This window comes from Eleginops maclovinus, chromosome 5 (assembly GCF_036324505.1).
Source record: "Eleginops maclovinus isolate JMC-PN-2008 ecotype Puerto Natales chromosome 5, JC_Emac_rtc_rv5, whole genome shotgun sequence".
Classification (NCBI taxonomy): Eukaryota; Metazoa; Chordata; class Actinopteri; order Perciformes; family Eleginopidae; genus Eleginops; species Eleginops maclovinus.
This window is the reverse complement of record NC_086353.1, coordinates 28,365,147-28,393,075: the sequence shown is the minus strand read 5'-3', so window position 1 is coordinate 28,393,075 and position 27,929 is coordinate 28,365,147. Positions and strand designations below refer to the sequence as shown.

Here is a 27,929-nt window from a genome sequence, read left to right as displayed (position 1 = left end):
GGCTGTGTATATACTGTGTACATTTTAAAGTCTGAATATTACCATAATATAACAGGTAAAACAATGACAAAGACTAAAGCACAGCAAGCTCCCCTACACTTCACACAAAAGAAAATAATCCCCCTCATGTTTCCTTAAGGCTTCAGAGACAGGCGTGTTGCAATCTGCTCCACCAATGACCCAGGGAATCCAATAAAGGAATCATACCACATTTCATATACAAGTAAACATTATACTGATAAACAGAACTATTTTAAAACAACCTCAATCATAATGTTACCAATCATAAATATATATATATATATGATTGGCAACATTATGATTGAGGTTTACTAATGTTTTTTTATATATATATATATATGATTGGCAACATTATGATTGAGGTTGTTTGAAGTATGCCAAAGAGAGCTGAGAGAAAAGTTCAAACCCTGGCTCTTTCTCAAAACCTGACCAAAGTTGACCAGTGAAGTGAAGTGGATTCTATGCCAGATTCCTCAAGTATACTGAAACATAAGGTTAAAACATTTGCTGAGCTACAAATAAATGTAACTTAGGGGAATAAATGTCCTACAAATGTCTTTGTTTAAACCGAGGTTGTCTGTTGGAGTTGTAAAATGTGTTGAAAATGTTTTAGCTGGCTACTGTATTCCTATATCTTTTAGTTTGCAAAAGCTATCACTACAGTTGGAGGTGGTGTTTTGATGTATAACATGATGAGCTCAAGGAACTCAATCCATTAGCCTGTTACTGTAATGATTTATGGAAACACTGAGCTGAGGTGGAATCAAGTTCTTCACTTACTCGAGTGTGTGCTTGGCTGTGCTTTGTTTGTGGCAGAGGATGGACACAATGTCATGTTTGGAGTCTCTGCTCCTCTCCAGAGTCGCTGTGAACAGGTCAGTGGTCAAAGTTCTCTGGGCCACCATTGACACCAAGCCCTTCTTTATCTTTAGCCTAAACACACAAACATTATCTGTGTAAGATTAGCTCCCTGTTATCAGGGAGCTAATCTCTATAACAGCTTTGATAAAAACATGATATTAACATATTTTTTCCACCACTTTTTGGGGTTAAATGTTTTAAGTAACTTCAGTCCTGAACAAAAATACCAAATATTAAATCATTTGTAGGATATTAACTGTCGTGGCGTTTTAGTCCTTTCCTTTAAAAATTAAAAAGCCACTTTCAAGATGTCGGGGTTCATGACGCGCCTCTCTTTGTTGCCAAATTACATATGCTGAGATCGTCGAGTTGGTGAATCAGGTTTATTGGGTGATCCGGGACACAAACGAACATAGACTTTCTTGTTTTAACGTCAAATAAGAAGGTACAGTATCTCTCCGTTTCAAAACTATCACAAAAAGAGCACAGTCAAAAAGATTATACCTCATCCCGTCTAAAGTCACCAAGCTGTGTCTAATTGCCCCGATATATAAGGGCACACAGACATGCGCACACAAATAGATTATTAACTAACTTATTTAATAATATTCTAAACAGTATTGTGGCTCACAAAAATAAATCTATATCTAAATGTTCTAAACTAAAATGGCTCTAACATACCAGCCTCTAATTGCTTATTACATAGCAATTACTTATATCATAAAAGGTCCATCCATCCATCCATCCATCCATCCATCCATCCATCCATCCATCCATCTTCTCCCTCTTTTCCGTCAGGGTCGCGGAGGTAACAGCTCCAGCAGAGAGCCCAAACTTTCCTTTCCCTGGCCACATCAACCAGCTCTGACTGGGGGATTCCAAGGCGCTCCCAGGCCAGCGAAGAGATATTATCCCTCCACCTGGTCTTAGGTCTACCCCTCAGTCTCTTCCCAGCTGGACGTGCCTGGAACACCTCCCTAGGGAGGCGCCCAGGTGGCATCCTCACTAGGTGCCCGAATCACCTCAACGGGCTCCTTTCAACACGAAGGAGCAGCGGTTCTACTCCGAGTCCCTCCCGGATGACTGAACTTCTCACCTTATCCATAAGGGAGATGCCAGCCACCCTGCGGAGAAATCCCATTTCGGCCGCTTGTATCCGCGACATCGTTTTTTTTGGTCATGACCCATCCTTCATGACCATAGGTGAGGGTAGGAACGAAGATGGCCTGGTAAACAGAGAGCTTTGCCTTCTGGCTCAGCTCTCTTTTCGTCACAACGGTGCGGTAAAGCGACTGCAGTACCGCTCCCGCTATTTCGATTCTCTGGCCCATCTCACGCTCCATTGTTCCCTCACTCATGAACAAGACCCTGAGATACTTGAACTCTTTCACTTGGGGTAAGGCTTCATTCCCTACCTGGAGTGGACAGTCCATCGGTTTCCTGTTGAAAAACCATGGCCTCAGATTTGGAGGTGCTGATCCTCATCCCAGCCGCTTCACACTAGGCCGCGAACCGATCCAGTGAGTTGCTGAAGGTCACAGACCGATTGAAGCCATCAGGACCACATCATCTGCAAAAAGCAGAGGTGCAATCCCTAGCCCACCGAACTGCAGACCCCCTCCCCCACGACTACGCCTCAAAATCCTGTCCATGAATATCTCAAACAGGATTGGTGACAAAGCGCAGCCCTGGCAGAGGCCAACCCTCACCGGAAATCGGTCCGACGGGCTACCGAGGAGCCGGACACAGCTCTCGCTTTGAGTGTACAGAAATTGGATGGCCCTGAGTAGAGACCCCCTCGACCCATACTCCCACAGCACCTCCCACAGTATCTCCCTGGGAACCTGGTCATACGCCTTCTCCAAATCCACAAAGCACATGTAGACCGGATGAGCGTACTCCCAGGCGCTCTGATCCCCCTTTTTAAAAATGGGAACAACCACCCAGGTCTGCCACTCCTTCGGTACTGTTTCCGACTTCCACGCAATGTTGATGAGACGTGTCAACCATGACAGTCCCTCAACACCCAAAGCCTTCAGCATTTCTGGGCGGATCTCATCCACTCCCAGGGCTTTGCCACTGTGGAGCTGTTTAACTACATCAGTGACTTCCCCCCGTGAGATTGGAGTTGATCCCTTTTCATACTCAAGCTCCGCCTCTAACATAGAGGGCGGAGCTGTCGGGTTCAGGAGTTCCTCAAAGTGCTCCTTCCACCACCCTAACACCCTATCAGTTGAGGTCAACAGCGTCCCATCCTAACTGTACACAGCTTGGATGGTTCCCTGCTTCCCCCTCCTGAGGTGCCGGACGGTTTTCCCGAACAACTTTGGTGCTCACCGAAAGTCCCTCTCCATGGCTTCTCCAAACTTCTCTCCCACCCGCTGCTTTGCCTCGGCCACGGCTGAGGCTGCTGCCCTTCAGGCCTGTCGATACCTTGCAACTGCGTCAGGAGTACCCAGGGATAACATATCCCGGAAGGCCTTCTTCTTCAGTCGGACGGCTTCCCTGACCACCGGTGTCCACCGGGAGGTTCGAGGGTTACCGCCCCTTGAGGCACCTAAGACCTTGAGACCACAGCTCCCCGCCGCAGCTTCAGCAATAGAGGCTTTGAACATCACCCACTCTGGTTCAATGTCCCCAGCCTCCACAGGGATGCCTGAAAAGCTCTGCCAGAGGTGTGAGTTGAAGGCCTCCTGGACTTGGGATTCCTCCAGACGTTCCCAGTTCACCCTCACTACATGTTTGGGCTTACCAGGTCTGTCCAGAGGCTTCCCCTGCCACTCGACCCAACTCACCACCAGATGGTGATCAGTTGACAACTCCGCCCCTCTCTTCACCCGAGTGTCCAAAACATGTGGCCTCAGGTCCGATGATACGATAACAAAATCAATCATGGACCTTCTGCCTAGGGTGCTCTGGTACCACACTTACGAGCATCCTTATGTTCGAACATGGTGTTTGTTATGGCCAATCCATGACTAGCACAGAAGTCCAGTAACAAACCACCACTCCAGTTCAGATCGGGGGGGCCGTTCCTCCCAATCACGCCCCTCCAAGTGTCTCCATCATTGCCAACGTGTGCGTTGAAGTCTCCCAGCAAGAATAAGGAGTCCCCTTTGGGAGCCCCATACAGGACTCTTTTCAGGGTCTCCATGAAGGCCGAATACTCTGAACTGCTGTTTGGTGCATAAGCACACACAACAGTTAGAGTTTTTCCTCATAACCCGCCGGCGTATGGAGGCGACCCTCTCATACACTGGTGTAAACTCCAACAAAGCGGCACTCAACCGGGGGCTTGTGAGTATCCCCACATCCGCTCGGCGCCTCACACCTTGGGCAACTCCCGAGAAGAATAGAGTCCAACCCCTATCAAGAAGTAAGGTTCCAGAGCCGACGCTGTGCTGTTTTTTTAACAAAGCTGGATTTTTTGTTATTTTTATAAATGACTCGCAATCTACTAGCATTGCACTTGCGGTTTACTGGTTGACCGCAATCGACGTACTGGGCACCTCTGCTCTACAGTTTGCCTACCAGTCCAACATCGGTGTAGAGGATGCCCTCATCTACATGCTCCACAGAGCCAACTCACACCTGGAGAAGCCGCACAGCTCACTAAGAATCCTGTTCTTTGACTTCTCCAGCGCCTTCAACACCATCCAGCCACAACTGCTCGCTGAAAAGCTGTCACTGATGCAGGTGGATCACAGCTTGGTAGACTGGATTACTGACTACCTCACCAGCAGACCTCAGTATGTCAGACTGCAGGGCAGTGTGTCTGATGTGCTGGTGAGCAACACTGGTGCCCCCCAGGGAACTTTGCAGTCACCATTCCTGTTCCCCTTGTACACCACTGACTTCCGCTTCAACTCCGGCTCATGCCACCTACAGAAGTTCTCTGATGACTCCTCCATCGTCAGCTGCATCACAGATGACAACGAGGAGGAGTACAGGGCCCTGGTGGAGAACTCCGTAGGCTGGTGTGACAACAACCACCTCAAGCTCAACATCAGCAAGACTAAGGAGCTGGTGTTGGACTTCAGGCGGAGCATGAAGAGGTCTCTAACCCCCATCACCATCAGGGGGGAGGAGGTGGAAGTGGTGAACAGCTACAAGTTCCTGGGAGTGCAGTTGAACAATAAACTGGACTGGAGTGACAACACTGATGCTCTCTTCAGGAAGGCACAGAGCAAGCTGTTCTTCCTGAAGGGACTCAGGTCCTTCAACGTGTGCACGAGGCTGCTGCAGACGTTCTACCAGTCTGTGGTGGCCAGTGTGCTCTTCTTTGCCGGGTTGTGCTGGGGGGGAAATACCAACAAAAAGGATGCTGAAAGGCTGAACAAGCTTGTGAGGAAGGCTAACTCTGTTGTTGGAGTTAAACTGGACAATCTGGAGGAGGTGGCTGAGGGGAGGACGAGGAGGAAACTGGACAGTATCCTGGATTACCCCTCCCACCCCCTCCATGCAGAGCTAGTGAAGATGAGGAGTACGGTCAGCATCAGACTCATCACACCTAAGCACAGCACTAAGCGCCTGGGAAACCCCTTTGTGCCTGTAGCCATCAGGCTGCACAACAAGGAGGTAACCAAGTGACTCACTGACAATAACCCGGACTGCACATAAAACCTGCACTTTTGCACAATAACTTTGACCTACACTGTCTTTCTGCACACATACATGTGTATATTTTAAAACAATACTTTCGTTACATATCTATATCTATATATATATATATATTTTTTTTTTTTATTTAGAATTGAGAATCTTTAATTTTTATTTTAAATCTGTGTTTCATATCCCTGTGTGAACCTGTACTGTTTTTATCTTCTCTGTTGCTGCATAAACACTCGAATTTCCCCAAGGGGATTAATAAAGGTACATCTCATCTCATCTCATCTCATCTCATCTCAAGTGATTCAGAAATAATGCTGGATGTGGTTTGGAACATCATATGGCGTTTAATCACAGCAGCGTTTAGCTGAGTTTCTCCCGGTAGAGAACTCTCTTCAGAGGAGAGATCATGACGCTCCAAAGGGCCGTAGCCAGCAGCAGCTCCAAAGGGGCGTGGTCAGCAGCAGCTAGTTCATTTAAAGCTACAGTCACAGAATCAGCACTTCAGGAACAGGGCTGAAATAGAGGGGGGTGAGGCATGCTACAATGGGGGATCTGTTTGCTATTTTGAGCAAAACAGTTCACAGACATGTTTTGTATAAATATGGCCCTACAATATATTATTAAAATATAGCATAATAGGAGACCTTTAAGTTTCATAAAAGAATAAACCCCAAAAAGTGGTGCGAAAACTATTTTAATATAATGTTTTTATCAAAGTAGTTGGAAGTGGACATTTTTGTGCTGAACTGTAAATTAGGGTAGTTAATTTGTACACACTGCATTAAACACCCATTAGAGAAATTGAAATTTGAATTCTAAAATGTACCGGGAAAAGAAACTTCTTAAAAAAAGTGATTTTGTATTTACCTTATGACAGCAAACTCAGCACTGAAATTGGCTCTCAGACTCACAGACACTTTGATTGACTGTCCAATCAGGACCGGCCCCCTGTGATAGCGTATCAGGACATGAGGATCCAAGCTTAGCTCCTCCTCTTCTTTCCCGTTCAAACAGGTTTCTTCTCTTTGGTACCGCTCTGCTCTCTCCCCTCCTCTTCCTCCTTTAGTGTCACTGCTTTGATATGGAAGAGCTGCCTCTGGGAATTTACCGCTCTGTCCTCCACACATCTGGATGGACAGTCACATGAAAACAACAGCAATTGGACAGCAATATAAAAGCTAAGGAGTCTCTTTACATAATGGCACATAAATGCACATACCCTTGTGCCTGACCTGGGGTCAGTCTGAGGTCAGCCACTGTGTCAGAATAGGAGTAATAAAGCTGTATGTGGGTTGTCATGGCAACCCGCTGGTATCTGAAGCGCCAGTGGACATCCCCCTTAGTTTTCCCATCATCGCGATGATATCTGAATGAAAGCATAAATAAATCCGTCATCGATTCAAGGATTGTCTTAAATTCATCATCATAAGAGCACTGTACTTTTTCTCTGAAAACGTGTTTGAACATTAAGTCTCATTTAATTAGATCGGACGTGGGCAGCTGTTATTTCATATTTCGGTTTGTGAAACATTATAATTTATATTTCTATGTTGTTATATCCAGGCATGTGAGTCACAATCACTATTACTTCTTGAATTTTTTGAAAATGTGATGGCATTTCACAGTATACCGAGGACTCCACACTGACTGTTGAAGCCTTAAATCCAAAAGAGAAAACTATTTAAATTTAAATTCTCCTCATTGGACCCTAAACCACTTGAGTTTGGCTGTGTGGAGGACCTTGGGTTTCTTCTCCTCCCTCTCACCACAGCTGTGTTCATCTCTCTTTAGCTGAAGCAACTCGTGGTAAACACAGAAAGTTTGTTTTTCTGATCATTTAAGTCATTTTAAGGTTCAATCAGCAACAATATTAGCAACTGCAGATGATCCAAGGCAACATATCCATCCACAATGTACATTGGACTGTGAGCAAATCCAATTGTTGACATTGTCATTTAATTTTTAACAGTTGAACTATAAATTCCCAATATCAAATATTTTATTAGTGGACAGGTTATTTGTAGATATATGTAATTTAATAACAGCTCATTCACTCTCACCATTTTCTCCTATTAACACTTAATTAAAGATATATTTAAGAATTAGTTATCACATTTTCCAATTCAACATTTCTGCAATGTCCTTTGAATTGGTTGGATTTCTATTTATCATTATCAAGCATTTGTTAAAACTAGTTGAAATGTTTGTAATTACTAACAATAACTTAATGTTAACATAACAAACAATATCAAATGAGTATTCATATGAGCATTTAAATTATTGCCAGTTGCAATGTAGATTTTTACAATTAAAGTCACATTACATATATCATAAATATAATTATTGAAATATCTTCAATTCAATTGTGACTATTTTCAATTAAATGATTGATATCCCAGCTTGGAACAGTAAGACTACAAGTAAGAATTTGGGCTGTCGTCGGTAATGCTTCACTGCAAATCTTAACCTGTTAGAAAAATTCCAAGCACCTTCACTACCTCGCTGTGACAAAACCCGATCCAATATTCTGCACTCGCTCTTTAGGTGTGGTGAAAATGAAGGAAATGCATTTATTTAAATCATGCTCCAGTTTCTTGAAATCACATAGGACGTGTTTATTTTTCAGTTTTATTTTGAAATGTATCACCTCTTCGTGTCTTTTTACTTCCTGTCTTTGGTTTCCCTGTCCAAAAATCAGCTCCTATCATGTCTTCCTATGCTCTATTCCTTGACCTCTGTGTGAAACGTCACGGGGTTAAGAATAGTGGATAGGAGAATTGAAAAGGACTTGGGAAAAGAAACCGGGCTTCAAGAGAATCAGACTGCACTGACACTATCCCACGTATTCATGATTACATTATTAATGTGCGTCTGCTGTGGGGAACTACAGTTCTCTGTACTGGACTACTGAAACAACCTAGGGACTCTGCACCGTGCTCTGATGGTGTTGTTTGTGCTTTATCAACATGGAGAATAGTGAGACATATATTTTTCATTAAGTTGGAATTGTACGGAAATAAAAAAGTAAAGTGAAACTTCAGTTAAAAAGTTAAGCTCATATCTCGCCTTTTGATTAATAACGTGCTGAACGTTCTAAACAAAGAAATTTAGCAAGTACGGCATAAGTTTTAAACTGCTAAATAAGCCCCGTAACTTTCATGATACGCAATTCTCGTCACGGTCGGTTGTTTCCGTGAACGGCCGAATGTTGTGTCATGGTAAAAGTTGCTGCCGCAAGGCATTGTGGGACAGCATTTTCTCTTGTCCTTTTTTAAAGGAAGATCCAGTGTTTCCTAAACTAAAGGAGGTTATAAAGGAAGTTTCAAAGCTCCTTACCTATCATCTACAGAATTCAAACAGCTTTTATCAGAGCTGCCACTGAGGTACTTACGGCTCATTCCACTCCGTTAGGAACCTTCCTAAGATACACTGACAATTCAACCACAACCAAGTTTTTTCTTTCCTTTGTGTTCCTTGTTGGGACGTTGTTGTTCCTCTATGTAGTTCAGTCTGTTTGATCCCCAGTCTGTTCTGCCTATTTAGATTCTCCTCAGCTGCCCTTGTGTGAGTCCTGAGTCTTCCCGGTTTGTTTTCAGTTTTGTTTGCTACTTCTCTTTTGTTTCACCTAGCCTGCCCCTGCAGTGTTTTTATGTTTTGTAAGTACAGCTTTCAGTTAATAAAGCACATTTCTGGTTCCTGTTCTCATACCTGCCTCCCATACGGGGTATTTGTACTCTGCATTTGACTTAAATTTTCCCCAAACGTGAGATGGAGTTTTTATATAGAGAATCATGGAATTCATTTAACTTTTCAAACACATTCCTGGAGTCTGAGGAGTGACCTTCCTGACGCGTAGGGTAATGTCACAGAAAGAAATAATCGGCCCCAGTGGAATAGCAGTAGTCATTGTGGTGGTCGTCACTGTAGAAATGGAACTAAACTTGGTTACAGAGATTCCCCAGGTGTAGTGACACTGCGATGATGTTGACAGAAGAACATATGCACTAACCAATCAAAACACACTGGGCTTTTTATGGAGGGAGCCATGAGAGAGGTGTTAATGAACAGTGAATACAGGTATATTCAGGCTAAATAGGAAAGTTGCATAGTATGTCGACACTATACCTCAGGGAATGAGAAGTTGTACGCTGGCGGTTGACTGAGTTACGGTGATGATTTTCTCTCCACTGCTTCTCCATGTGCCGCACCCGGCGTCGAGGGTACATTTTACTTGGCCACTTTCTCTGATCCTGATGTGATTGGTTTGTGTGTTGATCCTCAAACCAATCATTGGGTAGAGTCAGAGTCACCATGCACAGCCCGAGAGGAGGCTTGGAAACAGGATGGACGGTTGGAGGGATTACAGGAGGACAATGAAATGGTGCGAAATAAAGATTAAGAAAGACTGAGAGAACTCTGGTCCTCACCTGTGGGAGACAGGAGGCCTTGTGCTCCTCTGTGTCCTTGAAAGCATGAAGGGTGAAGCAGGTCCTGCGGGCTCTGGTGTCGCTCTGTTTGTGGAACAGTGTACGCACCCTAAAACTCTCCCGACTGCCGTTATCCCGAACCCTCTCCACATGCTCTGACAGGAGGAAGGCGGACAGAGGGGGGGAAAGAGGGAGGATGGGCTCTGATATATGCTGTGGAAAGAGAATGGGATATGAAGACAGTTAGCTATAACAATTTATGTAGGATTAACGTGTTACACAGCTTAGTTGAATGACCGGTTCTTATTGGTAAATTTGGACATTAGCATGCTCTTTTTGGCAGACCATTTGGTAACAGACTGTTAAGGACGCTCTGTTCAAGAGACAATGTGATCATATCTATCTACAGGATGTTGTCCGGTCAATTTAGACCACTGTGGCCCCCCAAAAAAAACATTACTTTTCCTCGGTCAGCAAACAACAACAAACACTTTTGAATATGCTTTTTATATTCTACCAGTTCTACCATCATGAATCCAAAGTTGTGCGCTCTAAAAAGATCGCACAACTTTGGATTCATGATGGTAGAACTGTACCAACTAAAGAAAAGAAAAACAGAAGAACAAGAAATCAATAGGAGAAAGTGGATTAAAACACTTGAGGTCAAATTCCAAACCGCCCCTACACATGTCCACATTAAGTACCATTCTAATCCAACAAGTGGGGAGGGGGACTGTGCTATCAAGCCCTCCAACAGCGAGACTGCATTGCTCTTGAGTTCACCTGCTGCTCTACCTGACCGACCCAATGCTGTTTGATATTAATATGAACAGACTTGGACAGTTACAGAAAACCTGGATCAGTGCTGCATTGTAAGTGTTGTTGCCATCTCTGCTGTGCCTGCTGTTGCTAAGCAGTAGAGGTTTTTTTTTAATTGGTGAAAGCAATAAATTATCATTTATAAATTAATTAAAAACATTGTGATTAAAATTGCTATTTAGAAGCTGTGTTAGCAGGACAATCATTATCCATAATCCTCATCCTTCACAGTGTTCCTCAGCGGATCAGTTATCCACTTTTACAAAGCTGAGCAGGGTCATGCGGGTCTGGACGCTACTTTTCTTCTCATTAATAACCGGCTTGCTGCACTTTATCCCTTCCTTTTCATCTGCTGTCAGCTCACTCCAATATGTCTCTCCTGTTTTTTTCCCTCTTACCTGTGTAACTGAGTAAGGGCCAAAAGAAGCTTGTAGGCCTGGTCTGGGGGCCTGGCCAGGCGGGGCCACCATCAACATGCTTTGTGAGAAGGAGAAGGGGCTGGAGTTGGAGAAAAGAGGGCCCAGCTCCACCTGAGACAGAGGAAGGAGGTGCCAGGGTGGAGGGATGATGGACATGTGGACAGGCAAGGAGAGGGGGGGCTGCAAGAGGGCTGGAGGGACTGAGGTTATAACAAAGAAAATATAGGAAGAAATTGAGAACCTGCTTAAATAAAACTTAATTAATATGTTCTCTCCAAAGCCACCAGACCAGAGTTGTTGTTTTTTTTTTCAGTTTTTCCAACAACCTAATAAGTTACAGGTATAGAAGAAGGAGGAACACGGCTCACTGCCCTGCTTCCTGCTTCTTGCTTCCTGCCACACATATGAAGGTAGATATGGTGCAAAATGAGAGAGCTTGTAAAACCTGATGTGAGAACTTGCAGAAAAAAAAATCTGAGTTTCTCTGCATATATTTGCACTTATATAAAATATCCACGTATCTGTGAACAAAATTTGAAGTGACAAAAAACCGTTTTGTAGCTTGTGGACAAATAATGAACTTAGTGATGAAATTTTTACTGGCAGAAAAATATTTTCCATTACAACTGCAACTTGGTTATTACAACCTCTCAAATCAGTCATTATAACTTCAGGAATCTGCTCTGTGGCAGTATAAATCGATGAATCTGCTGCCTGGACTTTTGCTACACTTCTTGCGATGAATGTGTCGCTAAATCAGCGTTTCTCAAAGTGTGGGGCGCGGAGGTACTGCAGGTGGGGCGCATGGAATCAGAAGAAAATTGCTTTTTTTTTTTTTGGTCATTCCTTTCTGTTTTGCCGATAAAGTTCACTCACAATGGATTCTGTAATTGTCCTAAACATGTTAAAAGAACATTAGATAGGAAACCAGCAAAAAGAAGCTTGCCTTGAACCATAGTGCGAATAATAGGCTAGACGTCGGCATGTTAATTGCGGCGGAATAATGACAACAGAACAACAGGGCAGCAGACGTGTGTAGGCTATCGTTTAAGGTTCAAAATGGACAAGTTTGTTACAAGGGCAACACAAGTTGGCGATTCGGTGACAACAGAGAAAGAGAAGACAGACGGGCCAAACCAATCGAAATGCCAACCAAAGAGAAAGTATGATGAAGCGTATCTTGCTTTAGGATTCACTGTAGGTGGTGATGAGGAGCGACCCGTGTGTGTTCTGTGTCTTCGACAACTGGCAGCAGACAGTATGAGGCCAAACAAATTGCGCAGACACTTGGAGACATCACACCCAAATCACGTTGATAAACCCATCATTTTTTTTCAACAAAATCTCACCGAATACCGTCAGCAGGAAAAGCGAATGGTGAAAGCTGCGTCAGTGAATAGTACAGCACAAATGGCATCATACAGAGTCACATATAGAGGGGCCCAGTGCAAAAAACCACACACGATAGCTGAGCAACTTATTCTCCCCGCTGCTGTTGACATGGTGTCAATTATGCTTGATGAGACAAGCGCTGCGAAATTAAAAACAATACCCTGTCAAATGACACAGTTGCGAGACGAATTTGCGACATTTCCAATGACATTGAAGCACAACTCACTGAAAAACTGAAAGAAAATCATTTTGCAATACAAGTGGACGAAGCCACAGACAGCAGTAAAAAATGGGTGTTCATTTCATATGTCCGCTTTGTAAATTCAGAGTCACTGTCACTAAATGAGGATTTGCTCTTTTGCAAATCTGTGCAAATGTAGCCGGTCTGGGCCTACTTCTCAGCAGACCCTTGCTACGACTCTGCGTTGTGTTGTGCGTGTTTGATGGACAAGGAGATTCGGTTGTTGTCTTTAACCGAAACTGTGGCGTATTTATTCCTCTGCATCAAATAAAGACAATAATGCAGCAGCATTAATAAAGATGGACGTCTGCAACACACCAGTCTCAGTCTGCCATCAAACAACTGAGAGACTAGTACTTATAAAACAATAAAATAAACACATAGTACAAAACACAATAGACCAAAAACATGGGAGCAACAAACATACCTGCATCAAATAAAGACAATAATGCAGCAGGGTGAAAGACGTGCCGCTCATTTTTTTCTGTCCCTGAGGTTTGAATAACTTTAAAAATGTGCAAAGTTCATAATAAAGTTATAATTTACTTAAAAATATATGTTTCTTTGCCCCCCTATCTTGAAATGCATGATTTTATTAAGTTTTGAGATAATATTGAGAAAATAAGAGCAAAATTGTCTAAATGGTGTAACCACAAAAATGCAGCACCAATTATATAAGTTGTTGTAAAAATGTGTAATAATGTCCTAAACACCCTCTGAAATACATTGGCATAATTTTAAACAAGTACTGTTTAATACTGAATAATAATATAGAAACATCAGCAGTTCTGAATATTTCCATTAACATGGGGAACCATGTGTGCCAAGTCAAACTTCTGGTATGTAAACTGGTGTAACCACCCTTTATGGAGCCATTTTGAATATTTTGAGCTAGAAGATCATGTGACAGGATGTGATGTCAAACAGAAGGACCCCTGAAGACACCAACTGCCACAAGTCAAGGTTAGTAACTCTCTAAAATTTGACAAAATAAAGTATTTTCAGATCATGGTCAGGTATGATTAGAATACATGTCAAATGGTATGACCTCAGTAAAATGTTAATATAAATTATCATAAAATATTCACATTGATATGAAAAATAGTTTTAAATATTCAAACCAAGGTTAAGTGTTTACATAGTCGTCCACAATAATGCCTGCAAATTTTGGTCTCAATCTGAAATGTCCAATGGTGTAACCGGGTTACACCATTGGACCTCTTCCTTTATGAGGCTAATTTGATCAATTTATGGACAAAAGGTCTACTTTTGTAATGTTAATTCATATTTTTGTATTATTATCATGAATATTGTTATTATTATTATTATTAGTATAAGTATAAGTAGTACATTATTATTATTATTGTTACATTATTATTATTGTTATTATTATTATAAATAATGATAAAATGATTAAAATGATTGTTGTTGTTATTTATAAAATGATAATGCTATAATGTGCTGCTTGAAATAGTCTAAAAATAACTTTAAAATCTTTAAATTAAATCTGTTTTTAATTTCACATTTCTATAGTATACATAAGCAAGCAGTATGTGGGTGAAAACTTGTGTATGTAAACAACACCGTCTCTCCTCTTCTCCAAACAGATGCCTCTAACAAGTAAAGAAAAAGTGGCTCGCCACAGAGCGCGGGTTAATGCAGATCCTGCTGCAAGGGCAAATTATCTGACTAAAAGAAAGCGAAGGTATACCACACACACACACACACACACACACACACGCGCGCGCGCTTCATGAGAAAGTAAAATCAGTGATGTAGATCTTCTGAAAGGGTAGTTTTAGAGAGAGATGTGACATTAAAATGGAAGAAGAATTAAGGCCATAAGATTAACAGTTTTATTCATCTTCTTTACTCTTAGCTATCAAAGGACAAAGAGAAGGACAAAGAGACAGGGAAAGATCACAAACATCCCAGTCGCAGATCTGCCCAGGGAAAAACAGGTGCAGATGAGGGAAAAGTGGAAACAGTACCAGAGAAAGTACAGAGAGAGGAAAAGAGTGCTTGCTGAAGTTTTGAACCTTACTCCTCCCTCACTGAATTCAACAGCAGATGACCAGCTTAATGGCCCTCCAGAGCCTTTAGTGGATGTTGCTGACCATGACTATGTGCAGCCACGTTTAGAGAGACCACGGGCATCCTCAACTCCTGTGAGGGCAGTGCAGAAAAGCACCAGCAAACATAGAGCAGTGCTGAAGGAAAGGGAAAAGCTAAGGTTTAAGCTAATCAAAATAAGGAAGGTACTTAAGAGTGAAAGACTGAAAGCAAAAAAGCTGCAACGTAAAGTTGATAAGCTCAAAGTGAAGAAAGGAAAGGATGCAAGTGTGAGCAACAAGAAGAGAGACAAAAAGAAAATTGCAGAGGAGAAAAAGGAGAGGGTTGTAAGCTTTCTCTGTAGAGACGAGAATACCCGCATGCTGTCGGGTAAGAAAGACACAGTTACCAAAAATAAAATGAAACACCAAAGGAGAGTACTTCTTCATTCTCTGAAAGACCTGCACTCCAACTATAATTCAACTGCCCTGAAACACCATGCAATCTCCTATCGACAATTCCTAAGATACTGCCCTTTCGATGTTACCCAAGCCAAAGAGTCTGACCGAAACACATGTAGCTGCTTTGACCATGACAACTTTAAAATGATTGTTGACAGGCTCTGTCAGAAAGGCATTCTGTTGACCAATAGCATTTCGGAGCTCCTGGAAGCCATTGTTTGTGACTCAACCAACCAGAAGTGCATGTACCACTTTTGTGCCCAATGTTGCTACAATGAGGTGGAGTTTGAGGGCCCGCTAGATAATAGTATCATCACATGGGAGCAGTGGGAGAGGATTGTTGTTACAGAAGGGGAGAAAACATATGCAAAATATCACAAAATTGAGAAGAGTGGCAGCACGGCAGACCTTCTCGGTCTCCTCAACCAGAAAATAGACGCCTTCATACGCCATCAGTTTAACTGGCTGCACCAGACCCGGTCCCTCAGAGAGTTGAAGCACTCTCTGCTTAGAGATGAACTGTGCGTTCATATTGATTTTTCGGAGAATTATGCCTGTAAACTGAATTGTGAGGTCCAGCATTTTCACTTCGGTGGCAGCCGGAAACAGGCCACCATCCACACCTGTGTGGTATACACAGGTAATGCCACTCACACCTATGCCACCATCTCTGGCTGTCTTCGCCATGACGAACGTGCTGTGTGGGCACATTTAGAACCTGTTGTGAGAGATGCCATGACAAAATGTGAAACACCACCTTCCTCCCTCCACATCATAAGTGATGGGCCTGTAACACAGTACAGGAACCGAAAGAACTTTTACCTCTTGAGTACTGTACCTTTTCTCTTAGGTTTCAAGAGTGTGACTTGGAACTTCAGTGAGAAAGCACACGGGAAAGGCGCACCTGATGGAGTTGGAGCAACTGTGAAGCGTATAGCCGATACAGCAGTGCAGAGAGGAAAAGATTTGCAGACCCCTGAGGATGTTTATGACTTCCTGATCAAACAGAAGTCTACCGTTAACTTCTACTGGATATCTGAGGAGGATGTTGACAAGTTTGATGAAAAAGTGCCAGAGCTTGTGCCAGCTGTAAAAGGCACCATGAAGCTGCATCAAGTCATCTCAACAGAGCCAGCCACAATTCTGTACAGAGACATTTCATGCTTCTGTTCAAGACCAGCAGCAGCAGATTGCAAATGTTACAGTCCATCGAAAGTAGACTTCAGGAGTGTGTCAGAAGCCCCAGAACCACCCATCCTAAATCAGAAAGGCAAATTCATTGTTGTCAATTATGAGGGTAAGCCTTTTGTGGGGCAGATCACTCAGGTTGTGGGTGATGAGATAGAGGTGAGCTGCATGAAACAGCTGGGGGCAAAGAATGTCTTCACCTGGCCTCAGCCATCCGACCTCCTCTTCTACTATGAAGCTGATGTGCTCTCTGTGATCTCTGAGCCAGAGCCTGTCAACTCCCGTCATTCCAGGCTCACAACAGAGGACTGGAAAAAATTCCAGGCTCAAAGCTAGGATGTGTTATGTTCTTAAAGTTTGTGAAATGTTCTTAAATTTGATTGTTGACATGATTGTTTTTAATGATATATGATGAATATGAATGAATTGTTCTATGAATTGATGTATGAATTGTTCTCAAATATTTGTCCTTTAAAAGTGTAATTTTTTAGAATTGAAATCAGAGGTCAATCCATTTCTTCATTGTTAAGTATATTGTTTATATGTTATGAAAAACAAATCTATTAGAGTGTGTTCACACTTATTAAAATACCTTTAATCATTTTACTTCATGACTTTCCATTGCATTTCATGTGTCAATTGCTTGTCGTTCTCTGTTTAGATAGTACGGTCAGCTGGTGTAACCAATAAATGTCAACTGGCGTAACCAGTGTTTCTAGTAAAAATCTGATATAAATCAAAAAAGTTACTATGCATATGATTTTAGCACTCTACTACACTGTAAAAAATGAAATTTAAAATGATTTTAAAACAATTGACCCAAGAATAGAGAAAAAAACATCCATGTCTATGGCATATTGACTCGCACAGTACAACAAAAACCCATAATATCTAAGTTTAGAAATAAAATATTTTAAATATACTTTGAGATGATATTTCATAATAGATCACTTATTTTAATTAATACACTTGCATAGCTTCTAGGCGGGTGAATTATTTAATACTTGTCATGCTTTAGTGGTTACACCATTTGACAATTTAATGGGACTGTGATTCTTTAATTGGTTAAAAATGGTAGAAATGTCATATTAAATACTATGACACCAACAGAAATGGAAACTATACATTTAAACAAACATCTAAAATATTGTTTTAACAAGTTTGAAGCATATTTTTGATTTGGACATCATACCAACCCTTATTTGTCACTGACCCAGCAGCATTAATAAAGATGGACGTCTGCAACACACCAGTCTGTGGTGGGGAAAAGACGCCATTAAACATGCTGCCGGTGCTGTGTGTGAGTCCTCACAAGTGCCGCCAAACAGTACACTTAACTAAAAGTTTGCTAAAACACTCAAACTTCTGCAAAACAACTACACAGCAACACATTAGCACCATGGAATGATATTATAACGTTGTTTCACAGTTTAAGATTATATAAACACTGTAAACATCATTTAGAACAGAAATCTACAAAGAGCACATGACAAACTCTCCTCACCTCAGTCTGCCATCAAACAACTGAGTGAGAGAGGGTGAAACGCAGGTAGATGACTTCACTGCCGAAAGTGAAGACTTCAAAATAAAAGCATTAGCTCCCAAAACGGTCTTTTGTAGTAAACATACCAAAATAAAGTGACAATAAATAATATTGGAACAATAAAATAAAACGTGAGGGATTATTGGTGGAATGCATTCCTGTATATTTATATACCTGCTACATTCACCCTCCTGAATTACACCAAAATCCTGAGCGGCTGACAGGACATAACACTGACAGGGACATTAACACTGGGTTAAAACTGGCACGGGTTCACATAAAGATACCATCTTCACAATCAGCTAGAAGCTACCTGGTAAACAGGTTCAGAGAAATCAAAGGGTGATCAACCCTTAGTCCCCTCTTAGAATTGCTTGGTGCCGTGTACACCAAACTACCCGGCCTACTTGAGTCCCAAACCGTACTCGTGAGCACATACAGTAAACAGTACAGCACTTACAGTGACACATTGCAAAACATAAAAAAAACAAGGCAACGATAAAAAAAGAAACATCTCAATAAAAGAAAACAAACAAGAAGAAATAATACAGCCCCTTTTAGAACAGGGTAAGAAGAGACTGGGATCTCTTACTGAAAGAGTTTGCGAAGCCCCTCATGCTGGTCGGCCTCTGAGCCATTGTCTCTACAAAACGGCTGACTCTCTTAACAACCCTGCCAGCACGTGTCCTGACCACACCCTGCGTGTCTGCTTGAGTGGGTACTTGGCTGTCTCGGCCCTGTTCTGCAACTGTTGGTAAAGTGTCAGAAATAACGGTCGGGACATGGCCTGTGTCAACCATCGACACTGAGTCTGATGTAGTGTTGCACGGTATACCGGTACTAACGAAGTATCGCGGGTACTGAGGCATTTAAAACGGTACGTACGGATTTGGAAAGTACCGGTACATGGCGGGAAACTCATCAGTAACGTTGCGTGGTAACTAGGATACAACTGAGATGAGCAGGAGAGAAGAATGGCTGCTGCACCACCTGTCACACCTGTCACGAAGTGCAATCTGGAAGTATTTTGGCTTGAAGTCAGATGAGGAAGGCAAACCAACAAATGTAGATGCACCGGTTTGCAAAGGTGTGTTTTAAAACATGCCAAGCGAAGGGCGGCAACACGTCCAACCTAACGAAACACTTACAGGACAAGCACCCAGACCAGTATACAGAGCTCAGGGGACAACAGGTAGGCTAACTCACAAACTAAGGTTTTCCCCCTTAAAATGACAGGGAGCCAAACTATTTTTGAAATGAGCAAGTCATGTCAGGGCAAAAAAAAGTTGCACCTTACGTGTAGGCTAGATAACGCCTTCAATAGCGGAGAATGCGGCACGTTCGCTTTTCAAATGGAATAGCTCAGTAGCCTAGTTAATATTTGGAAGGGCACACAGAGACCAACACCACATTTCACGTTTTTAAAGTTTGTTTCAGTCCGTAGGCCTACCATCCTCGCAGAAATACGATCAGTAGCCAAGAACTAGTCTCTCTCCCTCGAGACAAATGTTTCCCCCCCCCGCCTCATCACGTCACACTCATGCAATATAATAGTAATAATAACAAAAAAAAAACGCATTAGGTGAAAGTTGTGACAGCGTTTTCTGACATAGGCATATCATCTGCATAATAATCTTAATGCCGTCACTATCTTTCCATCTGAAGCGACGTTTCGGCAATCTTGCTGAAAAGTACCGAAAAGTACCGAAAACTACCGAAAACTATCGAAATACATGTTAGTATCGGTACCAAAATATTGGTATCGTGACAACACTAGTCTGATGTGTCAACTGCTGACGCTGTAACCGGTCTGAATGACTGGACACTGCTTGCGTCGATCACTGATGCTGTATCTGGTACACTTGACTGATCTAGCTCTGCATCAAACTGATCTTCGTCTGTATCAGCTTCGTCACAGGACTGGTGACTGGCAGTGTCTTCCGCCCCACTCAGTGCCCATGCGCTTGTCCTATCCTCCGAACCCTCTTCCTCATCCAAAGAGTTGACGAGATCCTCCATCCGAGACCCGTCCTCTGAATCATCAAGACTGTCCTCGGTCTCCGGCATGTCTCCTTGAGCAGACTCTATGGGCAGGAAGCTGATATCCAGGATAAGGTTGCGATGCACTACCTTTGTTTTACCCTTGTCATCTTCCAACATGTAGACATGGGTCTGTGGGTTGCTGTCCACGACAGTATAGACTGTTGGTTCCCACTTGTCCGCAAGTTTCTTCTTTCCCCTCTCGCCTTTGTTGGCGAGAAGTACTCTGTCCCCCACGTTCAGGCAAGTCCCCTTGATCTTTCGATTGTAACCTCTGGCTTGCTTGTCTTGCTCCTTGATGGCATGCTTTCGAGCAATGTCTGCTGCTTCATGGAGGTGGGACATAAGCGTTGTTACATAGCTGCCATAGTCAACAACCACTGGGTCGTGTAGGACCTGTTTGAACATCACATCAACGGGGAGCCTTGGAACCCGACCAAACATTAAGTGGAAGGGTGCGTAGCCAGTCGTCTCATGCACTGTCGCATTGTATGCAAATGTCAGGGTCTGGATTTGCTGGGGGCCACTTGGCCTTCTCTCTCAGTGGCAGTGAATGGAGCATACCCCCCAGAGTCCTGTTAAGTCTCTCAGTCCCTCCGTTCCCCATGGGGTGGTAGGCTGTAGTGTGTGACTTGGAGACACCCGATAGTTTAAGCAGTTCTGCGATGAGCTCACTCTCAAAGTTGGCTCCTTGATCTGTATGTATGCGCCCCCGCAAACCCATACACACAGAAGACGTTATCCCATAACTTCTTAGCAACTTGTTTTGCTTGTTGGTTTGTGCAGGGAAAGGCATGGGCTAACTTTGTGAAGTGATCTGTCAGGACAAGAACATCTACTGAACGCTGCTTGCTATCTTCCGCACTCCAGAAATCCAAACACACTAGTTCCATAGGAGCGGTTGGTCCTGATACTTTCAAGCGGAGCTCTGGCAGAAGGATCCGGTGCCTTGGCCTGGATGCACCTCTGGCAGCACTTCAGATAGTCCTTAATTTGGTGCTCCATTCTAGGCCAGAAGAAGCGTTGTCTTGTCAGGTAAATCGTTCTCGCCTGCCCTTGATGTCCGGCCAAGTCATGTACACCACGCAAGGCCTTGTATACCAGACTTTGGGGCAAAATAAACTGATGCCTCTTCTGTTTGCTCAAGGGATCCTTGGTGACTCTATAGAGCACTCCATCAATGACATTAAGTCTCTCCCACTGCTTGATGAGTACCAGAGCACTTGTGTCCAGACCGTCTCTCTCCCGCCTTGAGGGTCTTCTCTGTCGACTCAGAAAAGGCATGACTCTAGAGATGCCAGGGTCAAGCTCTTGGCTTTTTCGGAGCTCTTCCAGGGAGAAGGCAGGTAGCAGATCCTGCCCTGGTGGAAACAAGGTGTTGAACGGACTGGATCAACTCTGTCGCCCTGGACTCTGCAGCTGCATCCCAGTGGTCATGAGAATCAAGGACAGCTTTCACAATGTTGTTACACAGGCGCGGGGAACAATGGGACTGAGTCACAGCACCTTGTTTTGACCTCTTCGTCCGCTGACACTGGACCTTTAAGCGAAAGACATCCTGAACTCCATTTTCTCCAACTTCATCAGATTCGGCAAGCAGATTGCCATAGGACTCTGTAACAAGTCTACGCCCAACTGTCTTGGCAAACGGGTCCCGACTGAGAGCATCAGCCACTACGTTCTTGGTTCCTGCAATGTGCTTCAGACTGAAAGTATAAGGAGCAAGCTTTGCGACCCATCGTTGTTCGCAGGCGTCGAGTTTGGGCTTAGTCATTATGTATGTGAGTGGATTATTGTCCGTCCATACTGTGAAGGAATTGCCTTCGGCCAATGGCTGAATTTGTCACACCACACTCCACTTCAACGCCAAAAAACTCAAGCCGGTGAGCTGGGTAATTCTTCTGAGAGCTGCTCAGTGTCTTACTTGCGAAAGCTATGGGACGGGCTTTACTTTCACCAGCTGCTACTTGTGACAACACTGCGCCAAGCCCGTCCAAGGAAGCATCAGTTGACAGAATCCGGGGACGTGAGAAATCAGGATGTGCAAGGACCACACAGTCCAGCAGACTTTCTTAAGACTGTCAAAGGCGATGTCACACTCTGGAGTCCAGTCATCAGGTTTCAGTTTCCTGAATGTTCCTGCCTTTACATTCACTTTCACTTTCATCCTTCCTCTTCTCTTTTGTCCAGCAGTCAGAGCAAAGATGGCTTGGAAAAAGGGGAACTTTTTGGGGGAAGTGGGGTAAAGAACACCTCCAATGGATTTGATTTCCACCTTTCTGAGGGTTTTTACACCTCATCTTCCCTGAATCAAATTCGAAATAGGGGTTGCTTCCATCTTTGGGGATCCAAAGTACTCCGCCGCCATCTTTATATGACCCGAAACTTTACAGATGTGCATCAGGTGACATTCTTAGGACTAAATTTAGGTTGTTGTCTCGCAGGGCGGAAACAACCCCCGTCTCTGTAGGGCCCCCTCTTCAGTTTATGCGAAAAAAAGCAAATCTCCAAATAAAAATAAAAGCTGCTGAAGTTCTGTCCCCCCAAAAAAAACTCGATCTGCGCATAAATGAGGGGGGCTATTGACCGTCCCTGCGGATTGTTTTCTCATGAAGCCCAGCGGGGGGGGGTGAAAAGGGTGTGTTTTTTTGTCCTCTTCAGCATGGGGACTTGAGGCCGGGCGTTAAGTCACTCTGAGAAAAGGGGTTCCCTCCAAGGAGCCAAGCATCTGACGATGTGGGAAAAGGATGGGCGCCCTTTAGTGTTCTCGTTCAACCACCGTAGTATGAAAGGGTTTTAGTCAAATTTGCAGGGGTACATCTCGCAGCCTTGTTTTGAGATCTGAAGGAGGTTTGGGTATGGTGCTTGCCTGGACAGCCTGTCAAAGATAGACCCTTTGGGGGATCAAACTTCTACACTAAGCAGGGGGACCTCTGCCGTTTACAGTTCCTCTTCAGCGAAACTGGTCTATCAGAAGATTGGTACTTCTGGGGACCCACCTATCACCCCACGAGGTGCACATCCCGGGCCAACCATGATGTTCGTGCAGGGCTTTGGGTGAGGTCGGCTCAACTACACAGGTTCCCGGTGAAGGGAGTTTCGTTAGGAGGGTTTTCCCCAAAAAAGGTGTTCTTGCATTGCTAGGGGAAAGGCTGATGCTTTAGTTATGTGCGCAATTTTTTTTGGTAGCTCCTCACCCTCCCAAAGGGATGTGTTGCCATGAAATAAAAAACTGGGTTTCCACTTGGGGATTTGGGGAAAAAAGCAACGGAGATAACCGCCCTAATCACCGGTTCTTCAACTTGGGGTTTAGAAAATTGATCCTTTGTGCCAATGAGGTTTCGCTGGCCCCGGCCCCAAGAACTGGAAACGATGCAGCTTCCCCATACACCTTCAGTTCATTTGTACATGCACTTGGTTGGAGTTTTCCTCCCACCCAACTAAAACCATTCCGATCACGGTCTTGGTTCTGACAAATACTTTTTACTCGATCTTTTCCCCGCTTCTTCACTGAAAGTACGGCATGGAAACCCGAATAAGCATTCCCCGCATCTGGAAAATATTTTCACATTGATGGGATGAATTCATCATATGGCTCAACTCTAGCATGTTCGTCTTTATGCACACACCCGGGGTGCATCGCACAAATTAATAAAATGTTCAATTCACTGTCACTCCCCGGGTTTTTTTGTCCTCCCCCACAGCCCCTCTCCAAATGGGGCCAGTCAGTTTAAAAGGTGTGCTTCCGGGTGAATGTGCGGCCTGGTCTCCCGTCCGGGGTGTAACTTGCAGTCTTTTTTGATTGAAGGTTAAAACAAGACAACACAGGGGCTCCCCCAGCATTTTGCTAGATGGAGTTTTCCATGACTTTCATACCCTTTCAGTGTTTTTTTGGTCGGGGGTGCTGCCTATCATTGGCTTTTGGGTTTTTTTGACCTCGGTGGCTGTTTGACCATCGGTGGCTGTTCTGAGCTATGTGCGGTCAAGCGGCCATCAAAGTCTTTAGGGAATTACCCTCAAATGAGGTGCAGTTGACTTCGCTTCAGCCCGGACGGGGGGCAAACACGGAAGGCTAGGCATAACACCAGTTTTAAAATGACTGCCAATGTCTTCGCGTGGGGCGTTTGGTTGGTGTTAGCTGTTCTTCATTTTGATTTTATAAAACTAAACATGTCCCCGTATTTACCAAATTCCACTTCTCTGGCCTTTGAACCCAAAAACTGAGCCGGGGGGATCTGGACAATAATTGCCCAAAATCATGGTTACTTTTTACGGGGGGGCCTCAATTGTCTCCTTCTGCTAAGCCCCCCTCGCGCATCAAAGCTTTGGTTAAGGGGATCCATATCGCAGGGGCCTTCTGCACGGACTGCTGTAGAAAATCTGCAAGGGGCATCTCGAAAAGGACCCACAAAATGCTGTTTCAATTTTGTCAGTTTAACTTTTGGGTTCTCGTGAGGCTTCAAAATGGATTTCTACGGAGCGTTATCTTTTACAAAGTCCTTGCTTTGCCCTTTTTAAATTTTCAAATCTCCGATGTGCTCCCCAGCTGTTGCCCCTTCCTCAGTACGTGTCCTGAGTCCTCCCATCACCTGAAGCTTGTCAGACCCCTTCCCGTTCCAGGGGGCCTTTAACGGGCTGCATGACAAAATTTACACCCGTAGGGTTTTTTGGGTCAAGGCGCTGGGTGACCTATTCTGAACCCGTGCTTGACTGCCTTCATTCGCTTGACTCTCTTCCTTTAACTGAGCTGATATAGACTGTCCCACTTGCTGGGCGATGTGTGCGATGAGATCCTTCAAAGCTGGGTCACTCCTGTCTGGGATGGCCGAAAGTGAAAAGGTAGGTCTGTCGGTAAGGGACGGGTGGCTAGGTAGACGGGTGGAGGTGAGAACTGGGGAACCTCCATTGTCTGGAACAATAACTGGGCGGGTGTAGCTGGGCGCTGGCGACATCATGTCGCCTGGACTTGCAACTGAAGAATTAAACAGCTGTGCCCCCCTCCCAAAAGAGTTAAACAGCGGTGCACCCCTCCCCAAACCAGCAACTGGAGAGTTAAATAATTCCAAACCAGGAAGTTGTGCCCCTCTCCCAAAACCAGAAACATTTTGAACAGCTTTCCCCATTACATTGAAATCCATCTCTTTTTTTTTTCAAAAAAATGTAGTTAATGTCAACAAAAACAGATAATACTGATTCACAATAAACAATGGACAATTTTTTCAATGTCTTTTTCTCTCACTTGACACACATTTGTTCAAAAAGAACACAATGTCCTTGTAACTGTGACAAAGCCACTTCAACATAACCTTCATAAGGGAACCTCTTTTTTGTTGTTGTTTTGACCTCCGACAACCTCCGGTGACCAAGCTGGTGTTGATCCACGATGTCATCCGGGTCACGGCACCAATGTAGCCGGTCTGGGCCTACTTCTCAGCAGACCCTTGCTACGACTCTGCATTGTGTTGTGCGTGTTTGATGGACAAGGAGATTCGGTTGTTGTCTTTAACCGAAACTGTGGCGTATTTATTCCTCTGCATCAAATAAAGACAATAATGCAGCAGCATTAATAAAGATGGACGTCTGCAACACACCAGTCTCAGTCTGCCATCAAACAACTGAGAGACTAGTACTTATAAAACAATAAAATAAACACATAGTACAAAACACAATAGACCAAAAACATGGGAGCAACAAACATACCTGCATGAAATAAACACAATAATGCAGCAGCATTAATACAGATGGACGTCTGCAACACACCAGTCTCAGTCTGCCATCAAACAACTGAGAGACTAGTACTTATAAAACAATAAAATAAACACATAGTACAAAACACAATAGACCAAAAACATGGGAGCAACAAACATACCTGCATCAAATAAAGACAATAATGCAGCAGCATTAATAAAGATGGACGTCTGCAACACACCAGTCTGTGGTGGGGAAAAGACGCCATTAAACATGCTGCCGGTGCTGTGTGTGAGTCCTCACAAGTGCCGCCAAACAGTACACTTAACTAAAAGTTTGCTAAAACACTCAAACTTCTGCAAAACAACCACAGCAACACATTAGCACCATGGAATGATATTATAACCTTGTTTCACAGTTTAAGATTATATAAACACTGTAAACATCATTTAGAACAGAAATCTACAAAGAGCACATGACAAACTCTCCTCACCTCAGTCTGCCATCAAACAACTGAGTGAGAGAGGGTGAAACGCAGGTAGATGACGTCACTGCCGAAAGTGAAGACTTCAAAATAAAAGCATTAGCTCCCAAAACGGTCTTTTGTAGTAAACATACCAAAATAAAGTGACAATAAATAATATTGGAACAATAAAATAAAACGTGAGGGATTATTGGTGGAATGCATTCCTGTATATTTATATACCTGCTACACAAACAAGAGCCACGGCTGAGGAGCTCTTCAAGATTATGGACGGCTACTTCACAGAACATGAGCTGAAATGGGGAAATTGTGTGGGGTTTTGCTCAGATGGTGCACAGACCATGGCAGGAAAAAGGAAAGGATTGCAGGCATTAATCAAGAGGGCCGCACCAGATGCTCAGTGGACGCACTGCATCATCCATCGGGAAGCGCTGGCTTCCAGACAGCTCAGCCCCGAACTTAACGACGTTTTGACAGCAGTTGTGGAAGCGGTCAATTTCATTAAACGCGACCTCTGAAAGCGCGACTGTTATCCGCTCTTTGTGAGGAGATGGGAGCTGATCATACAGCTGTGCTGTTTCACAGCGAAGCAAGGTGGCTCTCCCGCTCGTCTTCGAGCTCAGAGCGGAGATTCGGGTCTTTTTGGAAGAAGAGCGCATGTACGAGGCAGCGGCCAAATTTAGTGATGAACTATTTCTGATGAAACTGGCTTACCTCAGTGACATATTTGCAAAGCTGAATGAATTAAATCTTCAGCTTCAGGGCAAAGACAAGTATCTACCTCACCTGGCAGAAAAGATCACTGCATTCATCCGAAAGCTCGAGGTATGGGGGAGGCGCATCGACCAAGGACTTACCGAAGTCTTTGAGAATCTTACTGAAGTCGCCGAAAACATCGATTCTGGAGCCACCACAGTGATCCCGTGCATACAGCAGCACATCACGGCATTGGGAGGATTGTTTAAAAAATACTTTCCTAATAGTGCTACACAGTATGACTGGGTTGTGGACCCATTTAATGCAGCACGTAGGTGTTTTGATATTTTATTTTGTAGGATACATATGCCTATTTATTATCTATCTATCTATCTATCTATCTATCTATCTATCTATCTATCTATCTATCTATCTATCTATCTATCTATCTATCTATCTATCTATCTATCTATCTATCTATTATCTATCAAACATATTTGTGTTTAATATGAAATGACAAATAAAGTATTTAATTTCTTTCTGCAGCACCAGCTGATTTTAGCTCTGCTGAAGAGGAACAACTGATTGAAATGACCTCTGACTCCACCCTGAGGTTAAGATTTACATCTGAGACACTCAGTCAATTTTGGCTTGAAGTGGAAAGGCAGTCCACTCATTGGGCAGAGAGCTGTGGGCATTCTTCTTCCCTTTGCCACATCCTATCTCTGTGAGATCGGCTTTCTAGCGGTTGCTTCACTGAAAACAAAGTACAGATCTCATCTTGACATTGAGCATGACTTCAGAGTGGCTGTATCAAGCATTCAACCCCGTTTTGAATTAAAGATGTGTAGCACAAAACAGGCCCATTGCAGTCACTGATGCTGTGATAAGGCAGTCATTTGTTCACCTGCCTCTGCGCATGTTTTTTTGCACTGAACTGAACTGAAGCACAATATAATTTTCTGTATATTTCTTTTTTATTTTGA

At 43.6% G+C, this 27,929-nt stretch overlaps 1 protein-coding gene and 1 long non-coding RNA gene across 2 annotated transcripts in view; one reads left to right on the top strand and one right to left on the bottom strand.

Moving 5' to 3' along the window:
* The window catches only part of tmem132a (transmembrane protein 132A), a 71,720-nt gene that overhangs the window by 10,672 nt on the left and 33,119 nt on the right, over positions 1-27,929 (bottom strand). Inside the window, 7 exon segments of the mRNA XM_063884327.1 lie at positions 802-954; positions 6,361-6,508; positions 6,511-6,620; positions 6,713-6,859; positions 9,619-9,824; positions 9,921-10,133; positions 11,138-11,358. Coding sequence (XP_063740397.1) covers positions 802-954; positions 6,361-6,508; positions 6,511-6,620; positions 6,713-6,859; positions 9,619-9,824; positions 9,921-10,133; positions 11,138-11,358 — 1,198 coding nt within the window.
* LOC134864225 (uncharacterized) lies at positions 13,722-27,766 on the top strand. The gene is made up of 3 exons (XR_010165805.1): positions 13,722-13,754; positions 14,399-14,496; positions 27,490-27,766. It is a non-coding gene; the product is annotated as an uncharacterized LOC134864225 (long non-coding RNA).